This window comes from Nycticebus coucang, chromosome 1 (assembly GCF_027406575.1).
Source record: "Nycticebus coucang isolate mNycCou1 chromosome 1, mNycCou1.pri, whole genome shotgun sequence".
Classification (NCBI taxonomy): Eukaryota; Metazoa; Chordata; class Mammalia; order Primates; family Lorisidae; genus Nycticebus; species Nycticebus coucang.
In genome coordinates, this window is record NC_069780.1 from 3,914,632 (window position 1) to 3,934,870 (window position 20,239).

General features: G+C 35.3%; 1 protein-coding gene across 5 annotated transcripts in view; it reads right to left on the reverse strand.

The window, feature by feature from the left end:
- The window catches only part of ANKRD17 (ankyrin repeat domain 17), a 150,622-nt gene that overhangs the window by 5,070 nt on the left and 125,313 nt on the right, over nt 1-20,239 (reverse strand). For all 5 annotated transcript variants that reach the window (XM_053574394.1, XM_053577367.1, XM_053576604.1 and 2 more), the window contains 6 exons: nt 18,157-18,328; nt 16,338-16,782; nt 15,729-15,884; nt 13,018-13,167; nt 9,484-11,117; nt 6,248-6,445 (listed from right to left, as the gene is read on the reverse strand). In XM_053574394.1, the coding sequence (XP_053430369.1) occupies nt 6,248-6,445; nt 9,484-11,117; nt 13,018-13,167; nt 15,729-15,884; nt 16,338-16,782; nt 18,157-18,328 (2,755 nt within the window). The remainder of the gene's footprint in view (nt 1-6,247; nt 6,446-9,483; nt 11,118-13,017; nt 13,168-15,728; nt 15,885-16,337; nt 16,783-18,156; nt 18,329-20,239) is intronic.

Here is a 20,239-nt window from a genome sequence, read left to right on the forward strand (position 1 = left end):
GCCCCACAACTTCTGAGGACAGAATCCAAATTGAGTGGGACAGGGACAACAGGAGCAAGGCAGAAAGCAGACCCTACCACAAGCAAGAGAGCAGTGGGGCAGGTATGGAAAACAAGTCTGGAGATCTAAGTCAAGTACAAGGCCTTATTTTCTGCATACTTCTAAAAACAGCAAAACAGGAATCCCAGAGTCTTTAAGCTCCAAAGGGTACTCTAATCCACCTATCCTACTAAAAATTCAGGAAAACGCATTTCACTTAAGAATAGAACTACAGTTGAATTCCATATAAACCTATTATACATAAAAAGGAAACAGACTTATAGCATCCCCGTAAACAATAAAAAGCACTCCTGAAAGAAAGCAATAACCTGAAATTCCAAAATGAACAAAGAAAAAAGATATGAAAGAATAACATAATTCAGAATTAGTAAAACTGGAAACAAGATGACAAAACTTAGGGAAGTATTAAAAGGAAGAATATTCCAGAAAAGGCTGAATAAAACTACAAGAACACAAGAAGATGAAAACATAAGCAATAAATAATAAAACTTTGTGGTATTTTTTTTTTAAACTACATTTTGAAAGGGCACACCTAAATCCTTGAGAAAAAAAATCAACCCAGAACAACCAAAATGAAGACAAGGCAGGCAGAAGAAATGAGCTTTCCCTTCCCTACATTCATCCTTGGGAGATGCCCTACCTCTGTGTGGGAGCTCCTTCCCTTTCCTTTTCTGCGTCATTCTAAAGATGGGCAGAGCAGAGTAATGCCCTCCACATTCTATTCTCGCCTGCTGACTTGACCCACTGAGATTTCTCCTCTTCACAGACTCTGCCACTGTTAGCCAGAGTTTTTATCAGATGACCCTGTTTCCTGCTCCCTTCCTCACGCCTACTGGACTAAGAATAGGCACCTGGTGATCCACTGATCCATTTTAGGGGAGCCAGTAAAATCTGACTGACACAGCCTGACCTGAGCATATGAATGGAGCCAATTACATTCCTCACTCGGAACTGATAAACAGAGAGAAAGTGGTTTCATTAGCTATGAAGCTGAGCCACTGAAGGCCATAGGTGAGATGAGATTATGAAGCAGCCTAGGTGTAAAGAGAGCAGAAACAGAACGTGAGTGAGAGACCACAAATCCTCTAAGAGACAGAGAACACAGGTGTCCCTAAGTCCTGGATGGTTCTAAAGATGGTTCCACACAGCCTGATAGTAAACAGCATTTTTCTTAAGATTCCTTAGGTGGGTCCATATTCTTTGTCATGAAAAGAGCTTAAATGAAACACTTTTCTTAAATTTATTTAATTGGGAAAAAAGGGCAAAAATTAATTCAGCCATGTTATTTTAATATAATACAGTTTATATATTAGAGAAAGAAATAAGCTTTAGAGGATGGGGTACAGCTACATTTTGTATATCCTTAAGGTTATATAACTTTGGGAACTTTTTTTTTAGAAAAAAGAATGCAAACTTACAAATATAAATCATGCACAACACCTTGGAAGGGGCCTGCACAAATGAGGTGCCCTAAGGCTTAAACGTCTTTGATATTATGGTAAATGCACCTCAGTTTAGAAATGTTTAACAGGTTCCAGGGTTGAAACTGAAAGAATAATGTGACTTACAAATCCAGAAAGTGGTCCTCCTACAGTAAAATTATACTATATTTTCCTCACGGCTTAGTCCGGGGTATAGTAAACATACCCTAAATTTAATTAGGAATAACAGTGGGGGGGGGGGGGGATTAAGGGAAATTCTAGCAAACAATGGCGTACAGTCTTCCACAAAGTCTTTTTTTTTTTTTTTTTTTTTTGCAGATTTTGGCGGAGGCTGGGTTTGAACCCACCACCTCTGGCATATGGGGACGGCGCCCTACCCCTTTGAGCCACAGGCGCCAACCCCAAAAAGTCTTTTTTGAACGGTAAAGAAGGCTGAGAGAACAGTTATAGATTATAACTAGGACTAAAGCGATAAGAGAATTAAATGTAATTTTCAGAAAAAAAAAAAAAACTTTATACACAGAGGGATACATGTGAGAGAAGGGAGGAATGTAGTTACACATTAGCAATTGGTGAATCTGAGAAAAAGATATAAGGGTTCTCTGTGCTATTCTTGCAAGTTTAAAATTTATATTATAAACATTAGAACTGAGAGACATAAGCAAATACAATGCAAATCTTTAATGGTTCCTGGTTGGAGAAGAAAAAAATCTATTTAAGAAAAAACATTTGGGGACAACTGGGGATTATTTGAAGATGGTCTGTTTATCAGATGACTATTATTGAACTCATGTTAACCTATTAGGTACTGGACAATGCTATCATGGTTACCTAGGAAAATGTCCATTTTTAAGCAATGGATGTTTTTAGATCTTAAGTATCACATCTGTACCTTATTTTCAAATGATTCAACCACAACAACAACGTAAAAAGAAAATAAATGCAACAAAATGTTTTTTTGTTGTTTTTTTTTCATTTTCTGTGTTAGTAAAATTTATTTATTTATGTTTTTTTTTATTAAATCATAGCTGTGTACATTAATGTGATCATGGGGCATCATACACTTGTTTCATAGATCATTTGACACATTTTCATCACTCTGGTTAACATAGCCTACCCGGCATTTTCTTAATTATTGTGCTAAGACATTTACATTCCATATTTACTAAGTTTCACATATACCCTTGTAAGATGCACTGCAGGTGTAATCCCACCAATCCCCTTCCCTCTGCCTACCTCCCAACAAAATGTTTTAAATAGCTGATAAATTTAAGTTAAGGGAGTAAGGATATTCCTTGAATTATTCTCTCACTTTTCCATAGGTTTGAAATTTTCTATAATGAAACATTTGTTGGAAAGTAGCAACAAGGAAAGTAATTTTAACAGCTTCAATGACATCCTATATAAAAAATGTATCAATGTCTTAAAAAGCATGCATTTAAAAACCTAACTTAATTTGGTTGTACTGTTACAAAAAGCGCAATTACTTTAGCATTAGAGGCATACATCACCCCCCTGGGAAAACAATATGTTACACTTTGTGAATTTTATCCAAGAGTTTCTGAAATAATGTATTACTAAAGTAATAAATAGTAATATCAATAAGTATGTTTGCATGTAAGGACCTCCCTCGGTATCTAGTATCCCTGGGGACTCTTTCTAGGGCTGCCACGGCTACTACCATGGATACCAAAATCTGTACATACGCAAGTCCCCCAGTAGGCCCTACAGAATGTGTGGGTAAGAAAAGCTGGCCCTCCACTGTGCAAGTTTGTATTCTGAGAATACTGTACTTTCAATTGAAGAATCGCCCTACTGTATTTATTTTAAAAAATCTGAATGTAAGTGAAGCAGCACAGTTCAAACCCATGTTGTTCTAGGGTCAACCGTACTTAAAAAAACATTTTCTGCTCTGAGAATTCAGTCTCTTTCTAAGATTACCAAAAAAATTTCAGGTAACACCTATAAATGAACAGTAGTGTTGCAATTTTAATTCCTTTTCTCTTTTGACCTATTTTTTATGAACATGAAAATCAGAAACTATCTTTGTTTTTATATATAAATAGGTGAATAAAAATCACCCATAAGTAGACATTCTAAGGAAAATGTTCATTCCTATGATGGTTTAGTTTCAATTTAACATATAAGACACTGCTGCCTCAAATATATATTTAGAAATAAAAATTAATTTTAAGAAAGGTACAAGAAAATACCATACAGAATAAAACCATTCTAAAGCATAATGTTATTTCAGACATTTTAATCAGTGGCTATTTATAAAAATGTTTATTCCTCTGTTTACATACCATTAGTCTTTTTTTAAAGACAGAGTCTCACTTTGTTGTTCCAGGCTAGAGTGCTATGGCATCATAGCTCACAGAAATCTCAGATTCCTGGGCTTAAATGATCTTGCCTCAGCCTCCCAAGTAGTTGGGACTATAGGTACCTGCCACTATACCCGGCTATTTTTAGTAAAGATGGAGTCTGGCTCTAGCTCAGGCTGGGTTACAACTCCTGAGCTCAGGTGATTCACCTGCCTCAGCCTCCCAGAGTGCAGGGATTACAGGTATGAGCCCCTGTGCCTGGCCCTTTTCCATTAGTCTTGACTATACTCAAAACTTACTTATCATTTTTAAAATCATCTTTTATTTTTTCTTTTCCAGATTTACTACATATAGTAGTACATTTCTATTTTTTCCTTATTTTTCTTTCAACATAACTATTATTGGACATAATGGCACATTCCTAAAACTATTAGAAAAGAAGACTAACATTACTGTTATTATTGTCACCTTCATTCTGTTATTATTGTCACCTCCATCATCAAAATAAAAAAAACCAACATCAATAGCAGCAGACAACATGTGAATTATCTAATTCATTAATCCTGTGAAGTGGATATTACAAATCCAAACATTCACTAAAGTGATTTGCCTAAGCTCACAGAACTGTTTATATTAGGATTGTACTGACAAAGGTGTGGAGTAGGGGACTAATTTAATAGCATTTTTAAACTCAATAAACTTTTATTATTAATGGTAGTTTAACATGTAGGTAGTAGCTATATTACAAAGAGTTAGTTGCTAATTATGACTATTTAACTTTTCTCCTGTAAAATTTTTAACTATTTAACTTTTCTCCTTTTAAAAATTATTATTATAGTCATATTCACCCTAAAATTTCTACAAATGTTTGTCCTTAAAGAGAGAGACTACTGGGTAAGATAAAATGCCAATCTTTAATACAGACTGATTACCTTCCATTCATCAGTACGTAGCTGTCAATGTTAAAAAAAAAAAAAATCCATTTCTTCTAGTATACAGAAATTTATGTTGTGTTGAATACAACTTTAAATAACTGAGGCTACATACAACTTTTGCTGTAACCTAGGTATTTAGGACTACAATGTGATAAGCAGCTATTTATTCCTTAGAATGCAATGGTTTATGTTTAAAAAAGCCAGGCTAAACAATACTGTTATATTCCCTTCATCTCAATTATGACTCCTAAGAAATTGTTAACCTTTCTTAAAGATACATAAAGCATCTCCAATGAGAACTGCCATAGATTACTTTCTCCTCTTCTATTGGTATGCTATTCCTGAAGTGTTTCAGTATTTTGATAAGTGACCTTTAAAACCAATTTTTAAATATAGGATCTCACTATGCTGTCCAATTGGAGTGCACTGACTATGCACAGAAGTGGTCATGGTGCACTACAGCCTCAAACTCCTGCTTCCAGCAATCTTCCTGGCTCAGCCTGCTGAGTAGCTGGGACTAACAGATAATGAATATCTGATGTGAATGTCATTATTTGACAAACACAAGAAAGACTATACAATATTTAAGATCACTGTAGGCCACAAATTACTTCAGGCTTTAACTAGCAATGTATTTTGATATGTCTCCCAAATATTTAAGTTTACTTACTCTTTCATTGTTAATCAGATTCACTATTACCTGTTGTAGCACTGCTAGCCGAAATTTGATAGTTTATAAAAATGGATTCTTATTGGAATTTCCTTAAGAAGCAGATTGACATCTTTATGTCAAAAACAAACGAACCCAGCCTGCCTGGAGAATTCTCTTAGTTCAAGTTGAATTCCTTATTGGTGACTGATCTTTCTTGGCTTAAAAATCTATCACTGTTTGAAAAGTCTGATAATTACTGTTAAAAACACATATCTGATAGTGTGAAATCAGTTGTGATATTTATGTAGACGCGATTTAAAGGTAAATAAAAAGCACAAGATAATTAAACTGAAGGCTAGAAATGTTCATCCCTGGTAGCTATATTCTCAAATAAAATTAAAAGTAAATGTAACTTAAGAGGAAGTTCAAGGATTTTTTTTTTTTTTTGCTTCAAAAAATAATCCATATTTAAAAACAACCTACAATATATTATTCTATGTTTTATATAACCTAGATTGATTCCAATAATTTAAAAACCTTGAAATTCTTTTGAAATTCCATGGATTGCCAAGAATACAAATTACATTTTTACCAGCTTTAAAATTATGAAGAGGATTAAAAGTTAAAACTTTCAAACTTTAAAAATCATAAACCCTTTGCTTCATAGAAGAATATATATGGGGTGGCATTTGTGGCTCAAAGGAGTAGGGTGCCGGCCCCATATATTGGAGGCAGCAGGTTCGAACCAGGCCCTGGCCAAAAACTGCAAAAAAAAAAAAAAGCTTATATATATATAAAAGCTCTTGTTATGGAACTATAGCATATAATACTCACCATTTGATGCTGATGAACATGGAGTCAACAAACTAAGTGGGGAAAAATGTTGTCTGTTAAAGTTAGCAGCTGTGGGTGCTCCTCCAAGGGGTGCCCCTGGTCCATACATCTGACCTCCTGAAAGGTTGGAGGCAAAGTTTCCCAAATGTGTAGAAGAAGGTGTTACAGAACCATATGGCGAGTCCATATTGACAATACCTATAATGTAGATGATCACTGTCACTTACAATGTTTACCCCTAGGAGAAATAATTACATAAACCTAAAATTCTAAGAGGCCCCAAGTATATCTATAACTATTTTAGATTATTAAAAAATTTCTCCTTGGTTACTTCTTTCAGTCTATTGATTTGTCATTTCTCCATTTTATACAGAGCAAGGGAATAATTATCAAGGAAAATGTCTTTATTCTGTACTCTTTTATTAGCTATTATAGAATGCATATAGATTTAATAAAAATACTGGAATTGAAATATGTTAAGGGTGGGGGGGAGGCGCCTGTGGCTCAGTGAGTAGGGCTCCGGCCCCATATACCGAGGGTGATGGGTTTGAACCCGGCCCCGGCCAATCCGCAACAAAAAAATAGCCGGGTGTTGTGGCGGGCACCTGTAGTCCCAGCTACTGGGAAGGCTGAGGCAAGAGAATTGCCTAAGCCCAAGAACTGGAGGTTGCTGTGAGCTGTAATGCCACAGCGCTCTACCGAGGACGACAAAATGAGACTCTGTCTCTAGAAAAAAAAAAAAAAGAAAGAAATATGTTAAAGGACCCAAAAGTTGCATAAAAAAAATTCTCAAAAATTATAAGGAAAACAACTATAGATCTGTAATGGAGAGATCTGATGATGAGCATCCTGACCAAGTGGTCAATAGTAGGACAGTCTGTCACTGAGGGCCTCCTGATACAATGTAGTCTGAGGTTCAAAACATCACCTCCTTCCTGAAATGTTCCATCTAGCTCTAATCATGGATTAAGACAACTGCTTAATCTGAATCTGTCAACATTTGTTATAGACAATTAGATTCCTCAAAAGACTCAATGTCAAGAACTGCAGAAGGTGGTAATGAATGCTTAGATTGCGGGGGGGGGGGGGGTCAGAAGAGATGCATAAAACTTAATTTAACCTTAGATCAAAGGGAAAGGGAAAAAGGAAAGACACAGGCATAAAGGATATATTTATATATTTGAAATAATGGTATTTTATATTGGGTATTAGTAGCAAATTATTTCTTATTTTCTTGGGTATAGTATTAGTGATGTAACTATAAAGGGAAACATTTGGAAGATACATACTGAAGTATTTAGGGGTAAAGTGTCACAATGTTTGAAGACCTTATGATTTGACAAAAGGAAGGAAAAGAAAATAGAGATAGCGATAGAAAGAGAAAGAAAGAAGAAACACAAGGAAGGGGAAAGGAGAGGAGAGACAATAAAGAAAAAAGAAAGCAGCGAAAGAGACAAAGAAAGGGAGGAAAAGAGAGAAAGGAAGAAGGAAGGGAAGGAGAGGGAGAAAAAAGGAAAGTCTGAAAAGACATCAAGTGAGGAACACAGGTGAAGGAGTACACAGGTGAGGGAGTATAAAGGTAATTATTGTGCTGTCTATTCTGTTCCTTAAATTTCTACATGGCTTAAAAATTTTTGAAATAAAATCTGAGTCTAAAAAATGGTCAAATTATTTATATAAAAAAGGTTAGTTAAGCAAAGAAAGACATACAGAGAACACAAAGTGAATTAGGAAAAAGTAGAGAGAAACAAAAATTAGTATTATGAAGAAATTTAGGAGAAAATGGAAGAGAGATTTCCTATGTAATGAAAATAAAAATGATCATTTCTAATTCTAACGGACCTGAATCAAGCAACTGAAAATTAATTTAAATTTAAATTTAAATGTTAATTTTTGGCTCTAATCAACTATACTCCACCCCAACAAACCTCACCTCTCTTACAGAGCTCATCTTTATTCTATACCTTAACATAAAAGAATTAATTTCCTTTTTTCCTGAATCTTTATTTTAGCTGTTCTCAACACACTTAGATTATCACATTTTGGAATGGCAAAGTATTTTCACTAAATTCCAAAAATAAAAGCATTTCCCATGCATTACAGCACATGATGATCTTATGAAACTTAATTATAGCGATTCTATTGTTTCAGTACTCAAAAGAAACTGTTTTTGAAAGTACACGTAAATTATTTCTATCAATTTCTAGCCAAGAAATACGTATTTCTGTTTATTAAATTTTCTTTACATGCTATAGAAATAAGTAAAAATCATATTCAGTTGCCATTAAACTTAGAAATTCTTGTCCCAGAATGTCGTATCTCCAATGACTGACTTAGATCAGGGGTTGGCAACCTTTCTCTAAAAGGGCCCAATACTACATATTTTAGGTTTTGCGGGTCACATAGTCCCCGTTTCAACTACTCGATTCCGTCATTAATATGAATGCAGTCAGGCACAATATACAAATGGATGGGCATAGCTCTGTTTCATTAAAACTTTATTTATGAAGACTGAAATTCATATTTTATCTTTGAATTTCATAATTTTAGAGTCACATATTATTCTTAAAACATTTTTTTTCAAATATTTTAAAATGTAAAACCAGTAGCATAGTGACCACAGTGTCAATCTCTTACATGGACTGTCTTTAATTACGTGAAATGCTCATATTAAAACACAATAGTTCTAAATGCAAATTGGCATCCTGGATTGGATCCTGCAACAGAAAAAGGAAATTTTTGGAAAAACTGGTGAAATCTGCATAAAATCTGTAGTCTAGTTTGTAGTGCTCTACCAATATTAATTTCTTAGGTTTAAGATGTATCATGGTTATATAAGATGTTTACATTAGGGGAACCTAAGGAAATTATAGAAGAACTCTCCTATAAATCTAAAAACATTTTAAAGTAAAAAGTAAAACAAAAATCAACAGCTTACAAGATCCTTTATAAATCAATGTTGTCTAAGAGAACTTTCTATGATAATGGAAATATTCTGTATCTCTGCTGTCTACTATGATAGCCACTTGCTATCATGACTAGGTCGACTGAGAAGATATACATATAAATATTTATTTATGTATTTTTTAATTTAATACAATAGCATTTGAGCTAACTGGACACAGCTCTGTCCACATCACCTAGTGATAAGAGTAAAAACATTAGAAAATGACCAAGAATTTTTACATCATCCGTGTAAAGGAGCAGCTGTAGAAAATAAGAAAATAGAAACTCACCTGAGGGACTTGGAGAGGGTCTTTGTAATGGTGGCCTAAAACCTGGAGCTTTGGAAGTATCAGACTGATGTAAAGGATCTGAATTTGGCAAATATGAGGATTTTCCTGATAGCATAGATTCTGGTGTTGACTGAGATGAAACAACAGATCCTCCCCAGAAGGCATGAGCAGAAGTAGGGCTGTTCTCAAACAGTGTGCTAAAGGGCCCAAATGGTAAGGGGGCACTAAAGTTGGGGGCGACAGGCTTATTTGCTGGATGTACTGAATTCTGACAAGCACTTTGTGTACTTAAGGTTGAAGGTAGCTGAACAGAAGAGGGAACACTGTGAGGTCTTTTAATGTGGTTGACACTGAGGACTGCAACAGATGAACTTTGCACTGGAGCTGGATTCTTGTGAGGGGCAGCTGTGCCATGAGAGGGTGGTCGAATAGCAGGGGTTTCCATTTTAGGAGCAGGCTGGGGGCATCCCATTTGTGTCTGAGGCAGAGGGTAAGTCACTGGGGCAGTAGAAGGCACCGCCACTGGAGCAGAACTTGTAGTTGCTAAAGGAGGAACAGTCATTCTCACTTCCGAGGGAGGAACCTGAGACTGCTGAAGAGGTGGTCTTGGCTCCTGAGAAACAGATCCCGGAGGCTGCTGCTGAGCAGAATGAGCTGATGAACTCCCAGAACTGCTGCCGTTTGGAGGTCTACTGTTTGCTGTTTCTACTACTGGTGGACTACCTGCTTCCTGTTCAGAGGAAGCTGCCCCTTTATTGGGAGATGCTGATCCACAATCCAAAGGGCTATTTCTAGAAACCCCTCCCGGCTGGGCTGGTGGTGATGGGGAGGAAGGGGATGATACTGGGTAGTGTTCTTTGGCAGTAGGCATAGGGTAAGTGGCATTTGTGGGTGCAGTGCTGTTGTTGCTTGCTGTGGTTGTGACTGTTGTTGTGGTGGCATTGGATGTCTTCACAACTGTGACGAAAAGCTGCCTTCTGACAGAAGGTGAACTTGGACCGCCATTTGTAGATGTACCAGGCACCGTTGAAGCTGATGAACTGGTTGTAGTTGTTGGACTTGAAGTTAAAGAACCTGCTGAATTCACCTGAGAACCACTGCTATTCTGATTGCTATGGCGAGGCACCATGTGAGGCTTAGGCGAGTTAGTAGCTCTGGCAGGGCTCAAAGGCCTGACAGGAAAAGGACCCCAAGTGGATTGAGCTGGTGGAAAAGTACCTCCAAAGTGGGTCATGGGCAACCTTGGTGGACGGATCTGCTGGAAAGTCTGAGCAGCAAGCAAAGCATGTGCAAACTGTGGCGGAGGATATGCTAATGGAAGCGAAACTGGAAAACCAGGCCTCACGTTATTCACTGGGTTCTTAATGGTTTTGTGAGTGGATGCAGAAGAAATTGCAGGCACAGTGAGTGCTGTGGCAGTTTGAGATGTTGATGACAGAGCTACAGTCGTCATTTTGATTCCCATTAGGGAACTGTTAGCAGCAGTGGTAGTAGGTGCTGATGACCCTATTTTGGAATTTGCTGAGGAGCTTTTCAAACGATTCTTTGGAATAAGTTCATCGATTTCTTTGTCTGGATCCTTGATCAGAGCGTTAATCAGCTGAGTTGCTTGTCTTGTTGATTCAGTGCCACCCCTATAAATGAACCAAACATTAGTAGAATTTCCTCTACTTTTTAATACATAAAGCATAAATTCTCCTGTATGTGGGCAGGCACATGTGTATGCACATACAGAGAACAGATAATAGAAGTGGTCATTTTCTTACATTCTTGAGATATTCTGCAAAAAAAGCTATAAACTGTCCTGAATTCATGCTATTATTTTTCAGGACTAGTAAATGATTTCTTTTCCAAAAATTCATTTTACTATTGTTTTCTCAGACAAAGAAATCATTTTCCTACTGTAAAATGCACTATAGTTAGAAAAACTACTGCATATAAAAGCCTACATAATCTATAATGTTACTGAAAATTAAACAGTTGATCAATGCCAAAAATAATATGAGACAAGGAAAATAATACAACAAAGTAAGAAAATAGTATTTTATCTTAAATCCAGGCATCTGAGAATACCCCATCTACACATATTCATTAGTAGTTTCTCTGCTGGCAGGGTGATTAGTTTTCCTTTTTTCTTTGTGGACATTAGGCCCTTGTACTGCTTCGTCCAGGCTGGAGTGCAGTGGTGTGAACCCAGTGAACTGCAACCTTAAACTCCTGGGCTCAGCAATCCTCCTGCCCCATCCTTCTGAGTACCTGACAATATAGGCATGTGCTACCATGCCCAGCTAATTTTTCAATTTTTTGTAAAAACAAGGTCTTATTTACATTAACCAGGCTGGCCTCGAACTCCAGGCCTCAAGCAATTCTCCCAGCTTGGTCTCCCAAAGTGCTGGAATAACAGGGCAGTGAGCCACAGCACCTGGATAGAGGATAATTACTATAACCCCCCTGGGAGAAAGTCTCAAAATGAGGGGGGAATCCTGATAATGCCAACAACAGCCATACCATCAAGCCGTAGTGTTGGACCTTTAGAAAAATATATGATTACAAAGAAAGCCTTGCAGAAATCTAAGGGGAAAATAATTCATAAAGGCAGGTGATAACTACCAACTACCCCAGGGAGAAAGAGGACTAAGGAGAGGAGAATGAGTAGAATCTAAAGATGGTTAAGGGACTCCTCACTTTTGAGATAGGAGGTTAACTATCAGCCCTCAAATATACTGTGAAAGGGCACCAGCTTCTCACCAATAAATTTGTAACTGCCACATAAAAACAAACGAAACTCTTTCAAAAGAACTTAAATTTACTTTAAAATAAATACAGTTTCTTACATCTTCATGATTTCTTTGTCTATCAGTTTTATTTCATGGATAATCAGGCACACACATTAGGTGAGTCATTCAAGATAAGTCAGCTTTTCACCTCCGAGTTAAACTTTAATAGCTCAATTCTAAGGAGACAATCTCAGAATAACAAATCTCAAAGGCTAATTTGAAATACAGAAACCCACGTGTGAAACTTGGTAAATGTAGAATATAAATGTCTTAACACAATAACTAAGAAAATGCCAGGAAGGCTATGTTGACCAGTGTGATGAAAATATCAAATCATCTATAAAACCAGTGTATGGTGCCCCATGATCGCATTAATGTACACAGCTATGACTTAATAAAAAAAAAAAAAAGAAATATACAAACCCATACTTCAATGTGTTAGAAACTCCTTAAAAGTCTCAGAACAAATTTTAAATAATGTTATACAGTTTACGTGTAGAAAAGATGATCTAAACCTTTACCACATGCACATACATAAACTCCCCATAAAACCCTCTAAAACCCTTCATAAGAGAGCATTAGCTAGAAACAGAGAAACTGTCATCTTACCTTCTCCCTCAAACACTAATAAAACTCTCATTTAAAAAAGTATACTATATGACACAAAGTTCCACTGAAAACTCAAAAGGATGTATTTCATTAAGCTATAGGGCAATACAATAGAAATAAAGAAAACATTAAGAGACAAAGTTTTTGCCTTATAGTTATTATCCGGTCTCCTGTCTTGTCTTTCTGCTTATCGATATCTATGTGTGCACCAGTGAATTCCCGAATAGCATTGATATTACAGCCTCCTCTTCCAATCACTCTGGATATCACAGTTGATGGAACAGATACTTTCTTTGACCTATTTAAAAGTTGTAAAGATAAATTAATCATAAACATTAGCAGTTGTGAATTAAGAAAAGGAAAGAATATTCCTAAAATGTTTTTCTACAAATACATTAAAGATTACTATTGAATAAGCTTCTTTCCTCTTAATCTAGATGAACAGATAAAAGGCAACAAGAAGCAACAGACAGACAGGGAGACAGATACATTTCACTATAGCTCCTCAGCTCATTATCAAAGAGGTCTACTTTCTAGAATATGGCTGCTCACTTTTATCTATAAAGCACACGTGGTATAGGCACGTACTGTGCTAACACAAACGGTAATGGCAAATAATAGAGGCGTGGGTTCACTATGTAGATGAAAAATAAAAAACTACAGGGTATCATAAAGACATGCTAATTTAGACTAAGAGTCAAAAAAGGCTTCTTGTGGGTACCTTTTCGGTATATTATTCACATTCTTCATTATATCCTCTAATACATAATTAAAAGATTGTTATTTGAAATTTATTATTTCCCTGCCTTTCTCTAGAGGCATTAAAATGATTATCCACAAATATGAAAACTTGCTAAAAGACACTTAGTAATTTGCAGAAATAGAAAAGCCTACTAGCATTTTTTTTTTAAAAGCAAAAATCTATTTAATACTTAAAAACTTGCATTTTAATTTTTAACATTCAAGTTCAGGAAAGCTAGATACAAATCTCTGATAAGCCAAAGAATGCCTCTAAAAGAAATATAGTATAGTTCTCAAAGAGAATCAATTATGCTTTAATAAACAAGTAAACTATTTATTTAAAATGGCAGATGAAATACTAAATTAGTATGTCACATTTTTGAAAAAAGTGGGACATGATTTCTGCCATTCTATGTACACAACTAAGTTTCTTGACAACTCTTTTTCGTCCAAAGAACATGACTGGTCGATGATCATTATTTCTAAATTAATTAAGAATTTCTTACATATAACAATATTAAACACATATAAAAAAACGAAATTGGCTGGGCATGGTGGCTCACGCCTGTAATCATAGCACTTTGGGAAGCTGAGGTGAGTGGGTTGCCCCAGCTCAAGAGTTCGAGGCCAGCCTGAGCCAGAGTGAGGAGTGAGACCTCATCTGTTAAAAAAAAAAAACAAACAAACAATAGCTGGGCACTATGGTGGGCACCTATAGTCCCAGCTGCTTGGGAGGCAGAGGCAAAGAATCACTTGATTCCCAACAGTTTGATGTTGCTGTGAGCCATGACACTACAGCATTCTACCAAGGCCAACAAAGTAAGACTGTCTCAAAAACAATAACAACAACAACAACAAAAACCCTAAATTGTCTTACCCGTGTATAGAAAATACTCATGATGTGACTTCAATTAGGTCAATACAGTATGTATGTAAATTAATATATGTATGTGTATGTGTATAAGAGACTGAGATAAAGACAGATGTGGTGTAAGAGGGTTTAGTCATATATGCTTTAGACAATACATATAATTAGATAGTGTATTTGAGGATTAACTAATAAGTTTTGTTCATTATAGCTCCTGTCTCAATCAAAAGCTTAATTTTAATGTACTTACTGGGAAGTTCTTTAAAAAATAAATTATCAAAAAGTTAAAATGAAGATGAGTGGTGGTTCATGCGTATTATCCTAGCACTGTGAGAGTCCAAGGCAAGAGGATTGCTTGAGGCCTGGACAACCATAGCAAGACCCTATCTACAAACTTTTAAAAAAACAGTTTGGCCATAGTGGTATGTGCCTGTAGTCCTAGCTACTTGGGAGGCTAACGCATGAGAATGGCTTAAGCCCAGGAGTTTGTTTGAGGTTACAGTGAGCTATGATCACACCATTATACTCCAGTAGAATAAAACCTTGTCTTGGAAAAAAACACAAACAAAACAAAAGAGTGTAATAGGTTATCCTTTCCAGGACTGAGGTATTTAATCTCATTTTAAGCTTCTGAGAGAGTACGCACCTATTCTACATATTCTTTGATACGTGGTACATATTTTTTAAATCCTAAGCAAAATAAAATAAAACATTTTTATCCTGAAACCCTAGATAAAAAGAGGATTAGAACAATAATTTAAAACCAGTACTTATTAATTCTTCAAATATTTACAAGTAGCTTAAGTAATAATTATGCTAATATGTACTGATGTCTACTAAATACTGGACTACGGGATTACAAAATTGAACAAGATAAGATCTAAATAGTTCTTCAGCAAAGTCCAATACTTATGGGGACCAAATGCAAAACATAATGTTTAATACAAAATCCCCCAATTTTTTAAGTATTAACATATAATTTTTATTCATCTAAAACAGCAGTTCTTAACCTGTGGGTCGCGACCCCTTTGTAACAATGAAAATACATTGCAGCATTAGGAAGGTTGAGAACCACTGATCTAAAACATGGCACAGGTTGTCTCTGATGGCCAAATTTAGCACTGTGCCATCAGTTTGTTTGTGACCTGTAGAAAAGGAGGAAGAAATGTAAGGTAAACAGCATTTCATCATTACGACATAGGGCACATTAAAAAAAGAGAGAAAAATTATCAAAGAAACAATTTACTCACCTTCTTACAACTTCCTTCCATCCCTCTTCCCTCTTCTGCCCACGCTTGGGACTTGCTACTGTTAACTTCCCATTTGGAGAGGAAAGGGGAGAAGGACCAGATTTTGTGCAAGTGGACAGAGAATTGCTGGTCCCTTCACTGATAGTTTCTGACAATCTTTAACAGAGAAAGGAAAAGTGCATTAAATATAGAACGAATATAGACTTTTTAAATGATAAAAGTAATCTACAATCTAACTTACTATTTTATTTATTTTTAGGTTAAATATGGTTTAATAGTTAACATATAATATGAAGAGCCAATTTTAAGAAGATACTATCTTAAAGGACAAATTTAGCAGAGCTGAATCATAATAATCCCCTCAAAAACACAATTAATAACTTTTGGGTGTTAAGCTTAACAACCAAAAAGAAATTCCATAGTAAAAATGTGATCTCTCATTAATACAAAAATCTAAACAATAGTTTATTCTTCAACTGAAAGAGTGCCTTCTTCAGCAAAAAGAGAAATCCTGTTTGCAAATTGCTAATTTACTTACTTTACCAAATAATTCAGCAACAAGGTGTTATGACGATACAATAAATAGTAAAAATAAAAACTGGGACTAACTTTATTGAAGCCTTGCCAGAAACAGATTTTCTTTCCTCCTTTGGAAATGTGACAAGAACTGATGGCTGTTTCTTGCTGCTCACGGCGGTGGCGACCACAGCTGGTGCGTGATCACTCTTCCGGCTGCCGTTGCTGTTACTACTCTCATCACTGCAGCTTGAAATCCTCATGTTGTCACTGTCCCCACTCTCACTGGTACTGCTGCTCTTGGACTCTCCATTCACCTTCTCTGGCTGACTATATGAAATTGGTAGTGGATCATCAAATATAATTTGAACATTTTCTGGAGTAATTTTACTTTTCCTGTTTTTCCTCTTTGAGCTGGTTGTAGTTATGGTATTATTTCGTTTACCATGGGAACCTGCCAAAGTTGTCCAGGTTGCAGATATACCTATGGTAGTAGTGGTTGTGGCACTTGGAGGCTCTGTCAAGACTTCAGGCTCATCTGTAAAAGTTTCAATATTGAATTAGCAAGTTCTAAGTTTCCTGGCATATATTTAGCAAAGAAAACAAAGCCAGAGATAGTTACTTCACTACTACTAGACATTAAGTCATCAGGTATTCCAGCATTTGTTGGTAATAAGGTGAATATGACTGATCTATTCTCTTCTCCATCCCTAAGTTCTATTCAAAACAGAACAGGTGGTTATAGAATATTTTGGAGACAAATTGGATAACATGAATATGTATTATCTATTACATATTATTTAAATTTTATAGATACAATGCTCTTGTCATTATTTAAAATAATGTTCTTTTTGTGGAAAATACATACTCAAGTATTTAGGAGTGATTTTACATGATGTGTCCAGCTTATATGCAAACTACTCAAAAAGAAGAGGAAAATAAGACAAAATTCATGTGCCAAAATGTTTTTTTAAAAATAGGTAATATACAGGTGTTCTATAGTTCAGCAACCTTTAAAATGAAAGGCTGGAGGAGAGGGAAATGTTGAAACACACACACATACTGCACATATACATGTTTAATGAGTTAGTAACAATTAACTCCTCCCCACATTACAGTCAGCCCTCCATATCCATGCATCTAGATTCAACCAATCTGAGATCAAAAATATTTAGGAAAAAACCAAGCAATCTAGAGATGATTTAAAGTATGTGAAAGGACGTGCATAGGTTATATGCAAATACTGCACCATTTTATACAAGGAACTTGAGTGACTGTGGATCTGGATATCCACAGGGGTCCTGGAATCAATCCCCTGTAGACATCAAAGAATAAATGTACTTGGATCTCAATGTTTCAATTCAACTTAGTTAAAAATAATTCCTTCATTTGAGGAAATGTAACTATGGTGTGGATTATAGATGACATTAAGAATTACTCCAAAATGTTGTAGATGATTATTATTGAATTATTATTTATATTATCTTAAAAAATTAGTAATTATAAATGGTATTACTATGATATAAGCAAATATCATTCTTAGAATGTGTACTGAAGTATTTATAGGTGCAATGTCAGGATGTCTGCAATTTATTTTCAGATGACTGAAAAAGATTTATGTACGTTTTTAGGGAGAAAAAATAAAGCAAATATGATAAAATGTTAACAACTTTGTAAATCTAGGTGGAATATATTCAGGTATTCATCTTCTAATTATTCCTACTTACTTAAGTTTGAAATTCTTCATAATAAAAAGTTAGAGAGGAAGTCAATAAAAAAAGCACAAAAATACCTTAAAGGCTTAGTAAGTTAAAAGTCTATTTTTATCTTAAGTGATTGATACTTAAGTAAATATAATTTTGACTACAATGTATTATATGAAACAAATTGGATGGCTGTTGAGAGACTGTACCTTCAACTTTAAGCTTTTCTTTTTCTTGAGCAGCTTGGAGTTCAAAGTTCTCTTTATTTTTGGCTTCAATTTCTTCTAGTTTTCTTCTTTGTTCTTCCTTTTTCTTTCTTCTCTTTTCCTTTCTTTTTTCTCTTTTGGCAGCCAAAGCCAGTCTCCGACTTTCTTCTCTTAACTATTAAAGGATAGATAAAATAGAAATATAACACTGGAATTTACCTTAGAGAGGTTGTTACAACATTATCAGTTTTATTATAAGGACATCAGGATACCATAAAATTCAGTCATCTAGTTCAATTCATTGAACTAGATCATATTCAAGATCATATTCAAACCCATTCTGAAGGGACAATATTTTTAAAATATCAAGATCAAATCAACGATAAAAGACAATCTAATTGTAAGATAGGTAAATGATAAACAGATACATACTTCATAATCTTTAAGGAAATGTAAGCTGAAATAACAAAACCATTTTTCAATCATTACTTTGGTAAATTTAAAAAGATACCACACACAATAGCACAAGTATGGAGAACTGAGTTCTCTTCTATATTGCTGTGGCTATAAATATTTACATTTTAGAAAAAGTAATATGAAAGCTTTCCATCAAAATTCCAAACTGCTTATCCTAAGAATTTATTCTATAAAATGACTATCTGTAGTGAAAAATAAAGATGCAATGATTTTCACTGTAAATTGATTATAATGGCAATAAATGAATAGTAAATCTATCAACAGGAGGAACCCAATAAACAATAGTATACATAGTACATTCACAAAATACCAGGCAGCCATGGAAAAGTGTTAACAAATATGTACTTGGAAAAAATATTACATTTGTTAGGAGGGAAAAAAAGGTGCGTTACAGACTAATAGTCACACTTATAGGGAAGGGAACTCTTTCTATGCTGTTTATTTGTAAAAGTACAGGAAAAAAAAAGGCAAGAAAGCAAAAGGCTGATTACCTCTGGAGGTCAGAGCCGGAGGAGGGGAGCAGGAAGCTGGAGACCGCCAATTTTATGTTCTATGACTACATCTTGTGTCAATTTGATAAAATGATAAGTATAAGGGCAAAAATTTAAGAGTAAGTTTAAAAGTTCAATAACCTCCCTTACTAAACTATTTTAACTGTAACTTTTTTCTTTTTTTTGGCTTAGAAAAGTAGGAAAATCACTTTCATGATCTTTAAAACAAACAAACAAACAAAAAAAAACATGTATTCCTTGCCCATAATGTTTTCAATATATGAATATACATGTCGAAACAATGATATTCAGTTTATAAATAAAGTTCACAACACCCTAGCTAGTGAAACCAGTAATAACAAACACATGTGCCAAATCATACCCAGTCTTCATCAGAAAGTCTGACTTCATTTTTCAAGTCTTTTGCTTATGTTAGATACTCTGTCTTGCCTTTTCAAACTATCTCTCAGTTAGGTTTTTGAAAAGTTTGGCCCACCAGAAGGTTTTCCCACCCTGTGACATGTCACCTAGCTTTGCGTAGGAGTTATGTCTTGTTCTTGAAAATGCAAACAGTGAAGGAGAATCTGTACATCCTACACCTGTACTTTCCCAGGCAGGGAGACTTTAGGATGCAGAAATTGCCTGTATACTAATGCCTAGAAATTTTTGCTGGTCTGCCAGAAGTACGTAATTTGAAGATCTGTTAAGGAGGAGCTTTTGCTCAGGGAAGAAGAATAGCAAAACTGCTTGTGGAAAGGAGACTAAGCCATGAAGACTCATGAGAGACATTTCAGGCAGAAATTATTAAGAGCAGGAGCAAAAAGAGGACGGTCAGTATAAACGGAGCAAAGTGACCAAGACAACAAGTAATAAAAAAACAAGGTCAGAGGGTGGTAAAGATTGCTATGGGTAGGCAAACCATGTAGAGGCTGAAAGCCCTTACCAGGTTTTTAACATTAGTAATTTTACAGTGCTAGCATGTTTTTATCTTTGTATATTTCACAGTTTAAGCATTACTATAATAAAATTTATGAACTGAAGTTGACTAAGAAACATCCTTGATAGGATCCCCTAAATGTTGCTTTTTGAATTGTAATCTGCAGGTATACAGCAAATCC